This window comes from Fukomys damarensis, unplaced genomic scaffold, assembly GCF_012274545.1.
Source record: "Fukomys damarensis isolate Sample0158 unplaced genomic scaffold, DMR_v1.0_HiC HiC_scaffold_11, whole genome shotgun sequence".
Classification (NCBI taxonomy): Eukaryota; Metazoa; Chordata; class Mammalia; order Rodentia; family Bathyergidae; genus Fukomys; species Fukomys damarensis.
The window spans coordinates 44288070-44300994 of record NW_022900923.1 but is presented as its reverse complement, the minus strand read 5'-3'; the positions used below and the strand labels follow the sequence as shown (position 1 = coordinate 44300994).

Below are 12925 nucleotides of genomic sequence, written 5' to 3'. Positions count from 1 at the left end.
ACTTCACACAGTGGGTTACTCTACAGAATTAAAAATAAATGAACCAGTGCCGGCGATTTAGCTTGCAAGTGCAAGGACCCAAGTTTGATCCCCAGTACCAAAAATAAAAAATTAAAATAAATAATGAACTAAGTCACTATACATCAAATAAGTAAACCTCAGAAACATAATGAGTGGCATGACAAACTGGAAAAGCACAGACTGGATGATACTGTCGTGTAGAATTTTCAGGTACACCGCGTCTGGCTGCGTACATCTGTAAGGGAAGCAGTGAGACCAGCCATGGGCGGTGGCAGTGGTGGAAATGATTCAAACCCAGTCCAAGCCCAGCTCAGTGCATTCCGCCGTGTGGCTGCGGACGTCCAGACTGGCTGAGCTTCCTTGCGCCCACCCTGACCGCTGGACAGCCGGATATTTGCTTTTCTTGTTGAACTTCCTTGGCTTCCCTAGAGGTCGTTTTTTTTCCCCAAATTCACTACTCTCAAGCTATAATATAGGACGTGCCTAGAATAAGCCATGTCATTATCGTCAGTTTGTTTGGTCTTACACTGGGCTCTGCTGAGTCTTCCATGCCCAATCTGACTAATCTTTCTTCCTTTTTTTTTTTTTTTTTTTTTTTTGTGGTTTCAATCCATAGCTGGCTGTCTCCAAGGGAGGGTGGAATGGCAGGGGGCGTCACAGAGAAGAAACAGTTTTTTTTTTTTTTTTTTTTTTTTTTTTTTGGTACTGGGGATCAAACTCGGGACCTTGTGCTCCAGGCAGCAGCACCGCTGAGCTAAATCCCCAGCCCCTGACTAATCTTTCTGATTGAGGGTTTAAGTCATTCTGTCAGCAGTGCTGTCTGTTGCAACCTAGTCCTGAAGTTTACAGCTCTGCCCTGACAGCCTGCAGGCTAAAGCCCACCTACTTCAAAGCTTGCTGTTCAGATTATAGCTGGCTCCAAAAATCTTGCTTTTTTTTTTTTTAATCCAAAAAATGGCACCAGTTACTGCTGTGTTTATGAAAGAGATGAGATTTATTCAAGGATTTTCCTTGAACCTCCAAAGGGACTCTTAATCTGAAAAGATCTTATGAAATTCTTTTCTTTTTTTGAGACAGAATCTTACTGTCACTAAGCTGTCCAGGCTGGGCTCCAACTTGTTTCCTGCCTCGGCCTCCTGGAGTGTTGGGACTGAATCACTGGCTACCACACGCCTAGTTCTCGTGGGACTGCCATTCTTAAAGGTCACTAAAATAGATTTGAAATAATCAGTATAGAATGATGATGGCATAATGCTGCTGCAGGCAGGTTACGAGGAGACAGATTCCTGAGATCCTTCTGAGTTTTAAGATTCTAAAGTTCAAGCTCTTGCTTAGAAGGGCCTGTAGAATGTCTGCGAGGCAGGGCGTAGTTCAGCAGCAGAGCAGTTGTATAGGCCCTGAGTTTGATCCCCAACGCTGCCAAAAGCAAAAAGCATTTGTGTCCGAGATGGTAACTTTATTTGTAGTCCATCTTTTAACAGCTGCTCTCTTTACTGCTGATACTGGTTCACAGAAGAATAACATATTATTAAATTTCATGTATCGTGTTCTCAACTGTAATAATTTTGAGCATTAAAGATTTTATGGCCTTTTATTTCCAGGTATAAACTTCCTACTTTGGGGCAACTTGCCAGAGATAGAAGAGAGTACAGATGAAGATGTGTTAGATATCTCAGCAGACGAGTGTATTCGATGAATGGAATTATATACTTTCATAGTAACTATTTCCTATTTAATAATATGTTAATGGATCAACTTTAAAACTGTTAGTGAGGATTTGCCAGTGACTTCTTTTTGTTGTTATTGTTGTTTTACTTTGTTTTAAAACAAAAATGAATTCGATCCCCAGTACCAAAAAAAAATAAGAGGCATTTGTTGATTTACTTATTTGCTATCTCAGATTAGTTACCTCAGCTTACTTTAAGCCAATGGAGTTGTTTTTTCTTCCAATATAGGTGTATTTTAACTTCAGAAGAAAAGATTCTGGAATAAAGGGTGTTTTTACTGCTCACATATATTAACCAGAGGGACATCAGACTCAACTGAACATTAATAGGGCATTAACAAAAGAGCAAGGTGTCTGGGCATGGTGGCACATGCCTGTAATCATAGCACTTGGGAGGCTGAAGCAGGAGGATTGCCTGGAGTTCAAGGCCAGCCTGAACTACATAGTGAGACTCTGTTTCAAAAAAAAAAAGCCAAGAAAAAAAGAGCAGGGTGTTAGGTTTCCATGGGTACTGGTTATTAACTTGTTACCGTGGTGATCACTGCCTTAATAGAGAGCAAGACTATGACCCAACTTATAGAATAAATTAAAATTTTAAAATACATAAAGAAGTCTTAATTCCTCAGCATGATGTTAGATAAACAAGTTTATCTTAAATTATCAATATATACTGTTTACCATGGTTGTTTATTTGTGTTCTTCTAAAGCCATTACTGATATTGTATTACAAAAGTCAAATAAACTAACCCTTCACCTTTATGCCATTCCCTACAGCTTGGTCTCTAAATAGCAAATTTTAGATAAGTAATTTCATTCCAAACCCTAAAAAGGTGGTGTGAAGTAGTGTATTAAGTCATTGTGTGTTGAAAGGTTTTTCTTTTTCATTGTTAGTTTGTGTGTGTGTTTGTTAAACCTGCATTCAGAGCCAAAGGGATAGGAAAGTGGGGTCGCGTTGGATCCTGGTTTTATGTAAAGCTGAAATCAATGTATCTTCTTAGCTAATATCTCAGTTGTAGACATTTTGTCAATAATGACACCAAAGCAGACTTTCGATTTTGTAAATAAAGGTGGTTTAAAAATGACCGTCCAACCTTTAATTTCTTACCGTACTCACTCGTCTTTCCCGAAGCTGTAAATGCCGTGTAACGTGTGAACACAAGGCTCATCCTTATCGAGTCCTGACTGTGCGCCAGACCCTGTGCATTCGCTCGCACACTCCACGCATCGGATCAGGGGCGGCACCGTCAGTTTCCTTCTTTGCTGATAAAACAGGTGAGACGTAGGGAGGTTTAATAACCGGTCCGTGGTGTGGACTGATCCCCGCTCAGACAGGCTGACTCCAGCACTTCTCCTCCTCGTCTTGGTGCTGCACCCTACACGTCGCAGGCGTGACCCAGCCGCGATCTGAGCCGGCCAGGCTGCCCGCTGGGAGCTAAGACTGTCCCGTGACCTCAATAAGGCAGGCATGAGAGATCTGAAGATTGAGCAAATTCCCACTCATCTGGTCTCAGGAAAAGTGACCGCAGGCCTGGGCAGCGTCGCGTGCCATGGAGCAGGACAAAGACGGTGCTTCCGGAGACGGGTGTAACTGACGCCCGTCCGTCGCTTCCCAAGTCCTTCACACTGACCAGTACCGCCCGCAGAAGGTCACCCAAACAACCAAAGGAACGAGTATGGGGCAGTTTGGTTTTTAGTTTTTGTAACTTGTCTCAAATGTTGGTTCTGAAAACTAAATGTTTAGAGCAGCACAGTTGACAATAGCTAGATCTTGGGGTGACCCATATGCCCATAAACAGATGAGGGGATAAAGAAAACGTGGCACTTATACCCAGCGGAGCACTACTCTGCCATTAAGAAGGATACTTTTGAGTTATCTGTAGGGAAATGGGTACACCTCGAGACTATAATGTAAAGTGAAATAAATTAGATGCACAAGCTTAAATAATGCATGGTTTTTCTTATATGAGAAACCCAATATGTAAGAGCAAAATAAAAGGTAGATAATAGGAAATAGGTAGCCAGACCTTTCGCAAATGTAAAGAGGCCTAGAGATGGAGGGAGGGTAGGGAGGGGGATGAAGAAAAGAGTTAAGGTGTGTTAAGTATACAAACCAGCTTCCCATGAGGAATGTAATCATTGTGTACTACAAACATGTACTAAAGTTTAAAAATATTTTTATTCTTCTGAAAGTAGGCATATTTATGAGAGAGATAAGTACATTATGCACTTCTTCAGTTAACTTGTTCAATTTAAAGAAGAAAAGTTAAATGCTGGGACCGAGAATGTGCAAAGTTAAAACTCAATGGCGTCAGGGCTGGGGATTTAGCGCAGTGCCACTGCGCCTGCCTCGCAAGCACAAGATCCTGAATTCGTTCCCCAGTGCCAGAAAAACAAACAAACTCAATGGTGTTCACCTGGCCCCTGTTCAGCGGATCCCTTCAAAGGCCAAGACACACACGGATTCTGAGGAGCAAAGGCAACCAAGGTGCCCTGACGGAAGTAACCCTTGTGTGTGGTTCCACTCCGGCTGGACCATATTTCAAATTACTCGGCTCCTTTCACCGACTGGGTTGCAGGAAAATGCTGTTGTTTTTTTGTTGTTTTTTGTTGTTTTTTTGTTTGTTTGTTGAGACAGGGTCTCACTATGTAGAGACTGAACTGGAACTCACTATGTAGTCCAGGCTGGTTTCGAACTCACAGTGATCCTCCTGCCTCAGCCTACTGAGTGCTGGGATTACAGGCGTGGGCCACCACACCCAGCAGGAAAATGTTAAGTAGCAAATCAACTGATAAATTTGTATGTAGAGAAATACATTCACTATACTTCTTTAATAAAAGCAAATTACACACACTCTGGGAACACCAAAAGCAGAATCCCCTAAGTATGCAGGTTTAGCATACACTTTTCAGGCGTAGCACAATTCTTAGGCCTAGAAAAACCCATCTGTGCTGTGGATGTCTTCTAATATTGATTCAGTTCAGCAAACCTGGGTCCTCCTTCAGGGTGGCAAGGAGCTGTTCACACCAGACTTGGGGGAGTGCGCGGTGAGTTGAGGGAAGACCCAGTTCACCGCACCCGGTGGTTGAACAAAGGTGTGTTAGAAGGGCCTCGACGCCAGAGATGAAAGAACCCTCGTTCTGAATAGCAGGAGAGTGGGAGTCCAGAAAGCCGCAGAGAAGAAATGACACTTGAGACCAGGAGCGCAAGAGTTGGCAGGCTGGGATGACACTTCGGGGCAAAGAGAACTGAGGGGCGGGGGGTTAAAAGGATCTTGCTTACTTGGGAAATCAGAAGCGGTGCCTCACACCTTCCAGGACAAGTAGCAAGAAATAAACAGAAGATGAAACCACCAAGGAAGTCAGGGCCATAATGAGGAGTATTCTGTGCCACTATGGGCTCAGACTTCATGTAAGACTGATGCAGTCAGTGAAAAAAAATTATTTTAATTATTTCTTTTTGTTTGGGGGCCTGGGATTGAATTTGGGACCTTGTACTTGTGAGGCAGGCAGTGGAACCACTGAGCTAAACCCCCGGCCCAGTGAATGAAACTTCTAAGCCAGAGCATAACTTGATCCCACTTAGGACCATCACTGTGATAAAGGGTAATCATTAGTTTTCCCAATGTTCTTTCTTTGATGCACTTAGCACCGCGACCATGGCAAGGAAGGCAGGCAGGCAGCCTTTATCCTAAAACTCCAGGTCATTCTTTTTTTGTGGTTCTTTGTTTTTGCAGTAATAGGAATCGAAGCCGGGGTGCTCTACCACTGAGCTACATCCCCTGCCCTTTTTAAGACTTTTTTTCTTTTGAGACAGGGTCTCACTGAGTCACCCAGAAGACATTGGAACTGAGAGCTGGTATTACAGGCATGTGCGACACGGCCTGCTCAAGAACCCATGCAATTCTGTGAGTTGCTGGAATTCCTTGTCTTCCGCGCAGCCTCTGGTCTGCACTGGGACACTGCCTTTTTTTCCCCCATTTCTTTCCATCTTGTTATTCCTGAAGTTCAAGGAAGGGGCGATGAGTCATCAGCTTACCCTTGTGGCCTTTCCTGCTACTTTTATCTTTTTTCTCAAGCCAGTTTCTCAACCTCAGACTCCAACTCTGTTGAGGCATCTTAGGTGGGGCTCAATTTTAAAGCCATAATATTTTGAATAACCCCTGGCTCTGAAAACCAGGTCCTTAAATATTAGTAATGGAGGGAGATTACCGTCTGAAGAACTGCTCTTTTCACCTCTGAGTCACAAGTGGCTGGTTGAGAAGAACCTATGTTTGCTTTCCTCTGGGGAGGAGGAAGCTATTGTGCTATATAAACCACGATATAGAAAACAACCACCCAATCAGAACACAAATAGGGAGTGGGAGCAGTAGGGGAGGGGAGGGATCGGAATCTTGCTTCAGTGAATTACTCGATAAAGGCTCTATTTTAACCTTCTTGCTTATAAAAGGAAATGGTTTCCTTTTCTGTCTTTTTTTTTTTTAACTTTAAAAGCAGCCTAAACCATAGTTTCTTTCTTGCCTGGTATTGATTGTGTGCCAAATCTACCCTAAACTGCACAGATGGAAAAAATTAGTCTATGTCTGTGGTACCTCTGGGGTTGAATATTTTTAGTACTTAAATCTTTAGCTTAAGATTCTCTCTTCTAACACTCTCTTATTGTCTCCCAATGGACAAAGTCACTAGGAGAAAAATAACAATACCATGTGTTTTTGTTTGTTTGTTTGTTTATCCTGTATTATTCAAGCTTCACATACCCTTTAATTCTCAAAATAACCTCGGGGAGAAAAAATAACCTCAGGAGCTATCGTTCCCATTTTATAAATTAAAACAGAAAGTCTTAGTCCCAATACCCAGAGAGTTAAAAGAATCTGAACCTGAATCTGGGTCTTCTCATCTCATGTGGGGGGTCTTTCTTACCTAAATGGCCACCTTTGACAAATTTCTCTAGTCTCACTTTTACTTGTAAGCTTGTATTTAAAATCTATTTTATTGGACTTGCAGAAGCAGCATTGCCGGAAATGAGCACTTCTAAATCTTCATGACAAGATTGTGTATTTATTATGAGGAAGCAAAAGCAGGTATCGAATGATATTCAGATTTTGCGTATTGAGACTTGTGGAAGAGAAGCCTAACAATTAATTGGCTGTGCGCACCTCTGAAGTCTTCCCACCAGAGTGCATCTCTACACCTCCGTTCACACAAATTACTTCCTCTGGAAAAGGGCCCATGGCAAAAGTAGGCATATGGGAATGATTCACTGGGGAAAAGTTGTACCCAGAATATTGAAACAGTTTGCTTTCTGTTTTTGTATCCTTGCCACAATTTTTCTACCCAGAGGAACCACCTGCTATTATGGCCGTGACACCTGAAACACTTTCTGTATATTGCAGGAGATTGCTCACATGTGGGTGGATTTTCAGGCTGTTCGGTGGTATTTTAAAAAGTGGATCTTTAAGGAAAATATTCTCAGACACTGGAACATTGCCTTGTCTTATCAAAATTGCTGTAGCCTCGTTAGCAAATACCTTAAAACACTGAGCCACAGATGGAATTCAGCAGAAGACATACTGAGCTAATTTCCTTTGTGTGACATTACCCAGAGAAATCAAGCTGTCAGTACCCTGAAGAACAAGCTCACAAAGAGCGGTGGTGGCCAAAGCCATGAGAGGCAGGAATAATGGAGAGTTTTCCCATCAGAACATGCCCTGCTCTCCCAAATTCATCTTTTCTAATGAAAATGTATTACAAACAAACAGGTTTAGCATGTTTTGATTACAGTGGTTGTAGTGGTGATAGCAACCATATCAAGTACTAGGCTGAAGAAATTCCTCACTCCTAAATCTTTTTAGCTACTCCAAGATGTATTCACAAAGAGAAATAACAGAAACATAGCACTTTTGGCATATGGGATATCATACTGTGGGCTAAATAGAGACCATCACTTCTAAATTGTGTCTTTTTTTAAGTTAAACTTTACTTTAAACATTTAACCCTTATTTAATGAGCATCTCCTACAGGTAGGCACTATTTTAGGTGTTATGCAATGAAAATAACAATCCTTCTGTGTCTTCCCACAATAATTAACTAAAAAGCAATATTTTTCATTTCCCAGACTCCCTTGCAGCTAGGGACTCAAACATAATTTACTTTTTGCTATTTATCTGCTCATGTATAATCATGATTTCAGAGCTAACTTACATGGGGAAAGAAGGATGACTAATATTGATTATCTATTTTGCTAATCTGAAATATCTCCGTGGTATGGCTCTGAAGCTGACAGAACTTCTAGTGACTTTCTGATGCCCAAATCATGACTAAGGTGATGTGTTCTTGGGCTAGAAAGTGGTAGGTGGCTTTTTGATCTTCGCTTCTAGATTGAGGAATAAATAGCAGTATATTCTGGCAGTCATTTTTGGAAGCTATTCTTGGAACCTGCCCCTTCAGCTCTTCAATGGTCTTGCAAACCCTAAATCCCCTGACATTTCAGTTATCTATTGCTGTGTAATAAACATCCTCCAAAACTTAGTTTGGCTGGGGACTCATCTTGATCTAACCTGGACTCATGTATGATTGTATTCGGCTTTCACTTCTGCTAAACTGGAAGGTCTCAGATGGCTTCACTCATATTCAGGATTGGGGCAGGGATGCCTTAAAGGCCTTGCGCTTGCTCTCTCGCTCTCTCTCTCTCTCCACATGGTCTCTTACAATTTCAGTAATCTAAGCTAAGCAGCAGCAGTCTCCTCCCCTCCTTCTCCTCCCCTCTCTCTCCTCCTGCTGCCCCTCGACATACACTCACCCTTTGCTGTGCTGGAGATTAAACCCAGAGCCTTTTACACGCTGGGTGAGTGCTCTACCACTGTGATGCATCCCTAGCCCTTTCTAATTTTTTTTTTTTTTTTTTAGGTCTCTAAATTACCCAGGCTGGCCTTGAACTAGCAATCTCCCTGCCTTGGCCTCCTAAGTAGCTGGGATGACAGGTGCCACTGCACCCAGTTTAGCCTGTGCTTCTTCAGATGATGGCTGCCTTCTAAGAGGGTAAAAATGAGAGCTAGGTCTAGAAGTCATGAGCATCACTTCTGTCTCATTCTATTGGACAGATTCAAGGTGAGGAAAAGAATAGATCCATCTCTGTATGGGAGTGGTGGCCAAGTCATTGCAAAAAGTTACACGGTATGGGAAGGAACATTGTAATGTGAATCCTAGCACAGATGTGTGAAGTCCCATAAGGGCAAGGGACTGCTCCCACTGGGAAAGGAGACAGGGTATGGTCTAAAAATAATGTCTGCTCTCCAGCAGAGCTATAATCTACTTAAATACCCAGTTAGATGTCTAGTGGTAACACTGTATGAAGCAAAACCAAGAGCAACATCTCTGTCCCTTAATTATAAGCACTGTGTATATCTTTCATCTCTCAGGGAGTGAACAGAGTCCCCTCAAAATTTCAGGGAGAGGTTACAAGAAAGTTAGATAAAAGCCGATGCTCAGTGCCCGCTGTAGACTCCTGCCTTCCTTTCCGTCCAAATTCATGCAGATTAAGGCCTCTGTGAAGGGAAAACGACCATCTGTTTCTACCATCGCTGGTACAAGACTGAATTACATTTCTAATACATAAATGGAAGGGTATTTTCCCTCCAATTAAGTGCGGTTGGTACAATGAATCTGACGCGCTCTCCCCTTCTGCAGCTCAGCAGTCGCAAGGCAGTGGACTGAACAGCCACTCTGGAGACCTTTCTAAGGCCCTGCCACAGTACCGACTTGGCGACCCTTCGCCAGTCCCCGGGGGGCGGGCGTCACAATCACCAGTGCGCTTCCTGTTGTATATAACAAGTCTTCGCTCAGACCCTGTACCCCTTCGCCCCATTCTGCTCACACCGACCCCTGCTCCATGCCTCCAGGTGATGGCCCTGCGGTGAATCACCTGCACGGAGGCGGGGCAGGCTTCCCACCAGACCCAGCCTTTGCGCGGAGCCGGTCGGGAGGGACGGTGAACCCCCGGCCCAGCCAGAGGTCCAGGTGCTGCTCTGCCGGATACCGAGTTTCCGGCTGATGAATTCTGTTTAGTACATGCTTCCGTTTACAAGTATTGAGGAGGGGTCTGTGCTTACGCACCGTGCTCCCAGGGAACTCTTCCAACAACGTTTGGGATCTACGCATCATCACTGATTCCGACACCGCCTTTAAAGTAGTTGGCAGCTGTTACAGAACCCTGGAAGACCAAAGGTGGAGCTAAAAGGTGACTAAGCCTTACTCGTGTGACCTTGGGCATTTACTTCAAAACAAGAGAGCTGAGCCATATAGCTTCTGAGATGCCTCCCATGCTAGCATTTGGTAGATTAATTTTATTTTGCAGAGAGCTTCTTGTTAACTTGCCAGAGGTAATTATATGGTTTGAGACTGCTGCTGTGACAAAGTAAACTGGGTGGCTTAAAAAACAGAAATGTCCAGGGGATTTAGCTCAGCAGTTCCTCAGCCTGCCTTGCAAGCGCAAGGACCCCAGTTCGATCCCCAGTACCCGCCCCCCTGCCAAAAAAAAAAAAACAAACCAGAAATGTCCAAACTCAAGGTGTCGACAGGAAAGAATTCTTCCTGCCCTTGCTCTTTGGTTTGTGGATGGTTGTCTTCATTTTCACATGGTGTTCTGCCTTTCTGCTTGTCTCTCCTCAAATATCCCACTTTTATATAAGGACACGGCCTTTTAAGTTACAGCTCACCTTAGTGATCTCGTTTTATCTTGATGACCTCTGTCAGCACTCACTCCAAATACGGTCACATTCCAAAGTATAGGGTTTTAACACATGAGTATGAATGGGGACCGAATTCAACACAGACCAAAAATTAACCATCAAATATCGATAAGGAATAAAGAACAAAGACTTCATTGATTTTAAGGCTGATGACTGACAGGGACATGGAAAGCTCAGAAATACAGATTGTTGAATTTATACTGTATACTCTAATGGTTTAAACCTACACAGATACTCTTCTTTATCTCTGCATATGGAGTGTGTGTAACAGTCAGCTCTTAATCCTCTGGAAGCTGAAATTCTTGGCTTTGTCATGCATTATAACGTGCTTTCATCTGTTTCTATAAATGAATCTCAAACTCCTTGAAAAAGACTCCTATCACTATTTAACCAATTATTGCTTAAGGGAGCCCCCTACTATTTAATTAGATGGCCTTGCCCATGTTTGATTGCATTTAGCCATCAGAGGAAATAACTGTGAGTGAAATACTTTTCTATGCTGATAGGAGGCTCTCGATTATATAGCACTGCTTCTATATTAAGAAAACAGAGAAGGAATGCATTAGATTCTGTTGGCTCACAGGTACAGGGAATAAACGAAAGTTCAATGAATGTGAGCAAGGATAGACTGGATGTAGAACAGAGTATTGTCAATTAACATAACAAAACAAAACAACAAAAACAGAAGTCCAGATCTGTGGGCAGAAGCACACGTCTCGTCACAGATCTTTCCAGTCTCCAGCCTGGGTGATCCACTAGGTGGAGCAAAGGACCAGGAATTAGCTGACCAGGAGTGAACGGACCAGGGCTGCCGCTGCTCCTCTCCCTCTACAAACCTAGACGGAAGCTGGGCGCTGGGTGGGGAGGTTGGAGTTGAAACTGCTTGAGATCAGATGTTCCCTGCTCATTCGAATGGACAGTAGCCCAAAGAATAAAGGAATCCAGGTTCGCTGAGCTGGGCACAGTGATTCGATATGCAGTACACACCCATCTTGGACTCTGATTCCCTGGCCTGGCCCCTCTTTGTCTTTCCTTTCCGCCTTCGCTGGTAGCAGATGGAATTCGGAGCACACCCTTCACCCAAGCTCCTGCAGGGAAAAGGTCCTATGCTCAGGCCGTACCTCTCTTCTCTCCTGCCTGTTCCAGCCAATCCAAAGTGCTGGTGTCAGTGTGGTTTCCATCCAAAGTATGCTTCTTGAGTCTAGACCCGTGGATTCTAAGGCTTCCTTCTTTGCGATGTGAGCTGGTCTTCCTTTCTGCACTTACAGACTGGTTAACCCATCAGGGGCCTGGAAGTGGGCCGGTTTTTATTTGAAGACTGGTAGGTCTCCCTGTCAGTTCATCTCCTATGAATGTCCTGCCTGCCTTTGCATTTAAATGGCACGTGTTAACTGTCCTGTGTCTCAATCCGACCCTTTTCGAGAATCATGTTTATGGAAGACATAATTTGTTTATTACAATCATCATTCCATAACACACAAATCCAAACCCTTTCAGAGGGAAATTTGATGAAAGGGTTGAGTTCGGAATCCAAAATTATTGTTGTTTTTGGCCATGACTCTGGATGGGATGGGTAATCTACTGAAACATCAATTTCACTGTCTTTTTCCAATGTTTTCTGCCCCCCTAATTGATCAATTTAGGTAAGCCCTTAGCAATTTCTCACTTTAGAGGTTTTTTTTCCAGAATGATCTTGATGTCTTTAGATAAAACCTTCATTGAAGAGAATATTATCCAGGGATTTGAACGCACAAGGGAAAAGGAAGGAGACAATTTCCCAAGAAAGTAGTTTGTCGTCTTGGTTTGGGAGCAGGGGTAGGACCACATGCTGTGGCAGGAGAATTTTAAACTATACCGACAGACATCTTTGGTGCAACCAGGATGGACCAAAAAGGTGCAGGGCCTCTGGTAGGCTTTGGTGCCATGTAAGACCCCAGGACCTCTGCACAACCCTTGGGAGGGGAAGAACTCAAATAATGACTGAGATCTCATTTTCTGCCAATCAGACTATATAGGGAACCAGAGTCTGTTTTACATTGGTCAAAGAAAATAAAGAAGTGAGGTATTTCTTAAACATCTGCATTTGATATTCAAGTTTATACTGGCTACACTATAATTAGGGCGCATCATGGAAGTGTGATGTCATATAGAGGCAGTGTAGTATAGTGGTTAGCGGTATGTCTTTGAAACCAGGCTGCCTGGGTTTGAATCTGAGCTCTGCCATTGATTACATGTGAATTCTTGGGTGAGTTAGGCAGCCTCTCCACCATGATATGTTCCCTCTGTGAGATGGGGGCGATCGCATAAACATTACAAGGTTATGGTGGGATCTAATTAAATAACATATGCAAAGTGTTTAAAAGAAATCAGTACCTCACATACTCCCAAACTCAATGAATGTAAGCCATTGTTACAGGGTTTTTGTCATTATTGT

The 12925-nt window shown here is 43.2% G+C and overlaps 1 protein-coding gene across 4 annotated transcripts in view; it reads left to right on the top strand.

Annotated features, from left to right (window-relative positions):
• Fam72a (family with sequence similarity 72 member A) overlaps positions 1-2149 on the top strand; it is a 12653-nt gene extending 10504 nt beyond the window's left edge. For 2 of the 4 annotated variants that reach the window (XM_010613089.3, XM_010613088.3), the window contains one exon: positions 1623-2149. In XM_010613089.3, coding sequence (XP_010611391.1) covers positions 1623-1717 — 95 coding nt within the window. In that variant the 3' untranslated portion in view covers positions 1718-2149. The remainder of the gene's footprint in view (positions 1-1622) is intronic. The other 2 variants (XM_033762224.1, XM_019205888.2) reach the window with 1 other exon arrangement.
• The last annotated feature ends 10776 nt before the right edge of the window (positions 2150-12925 follow it).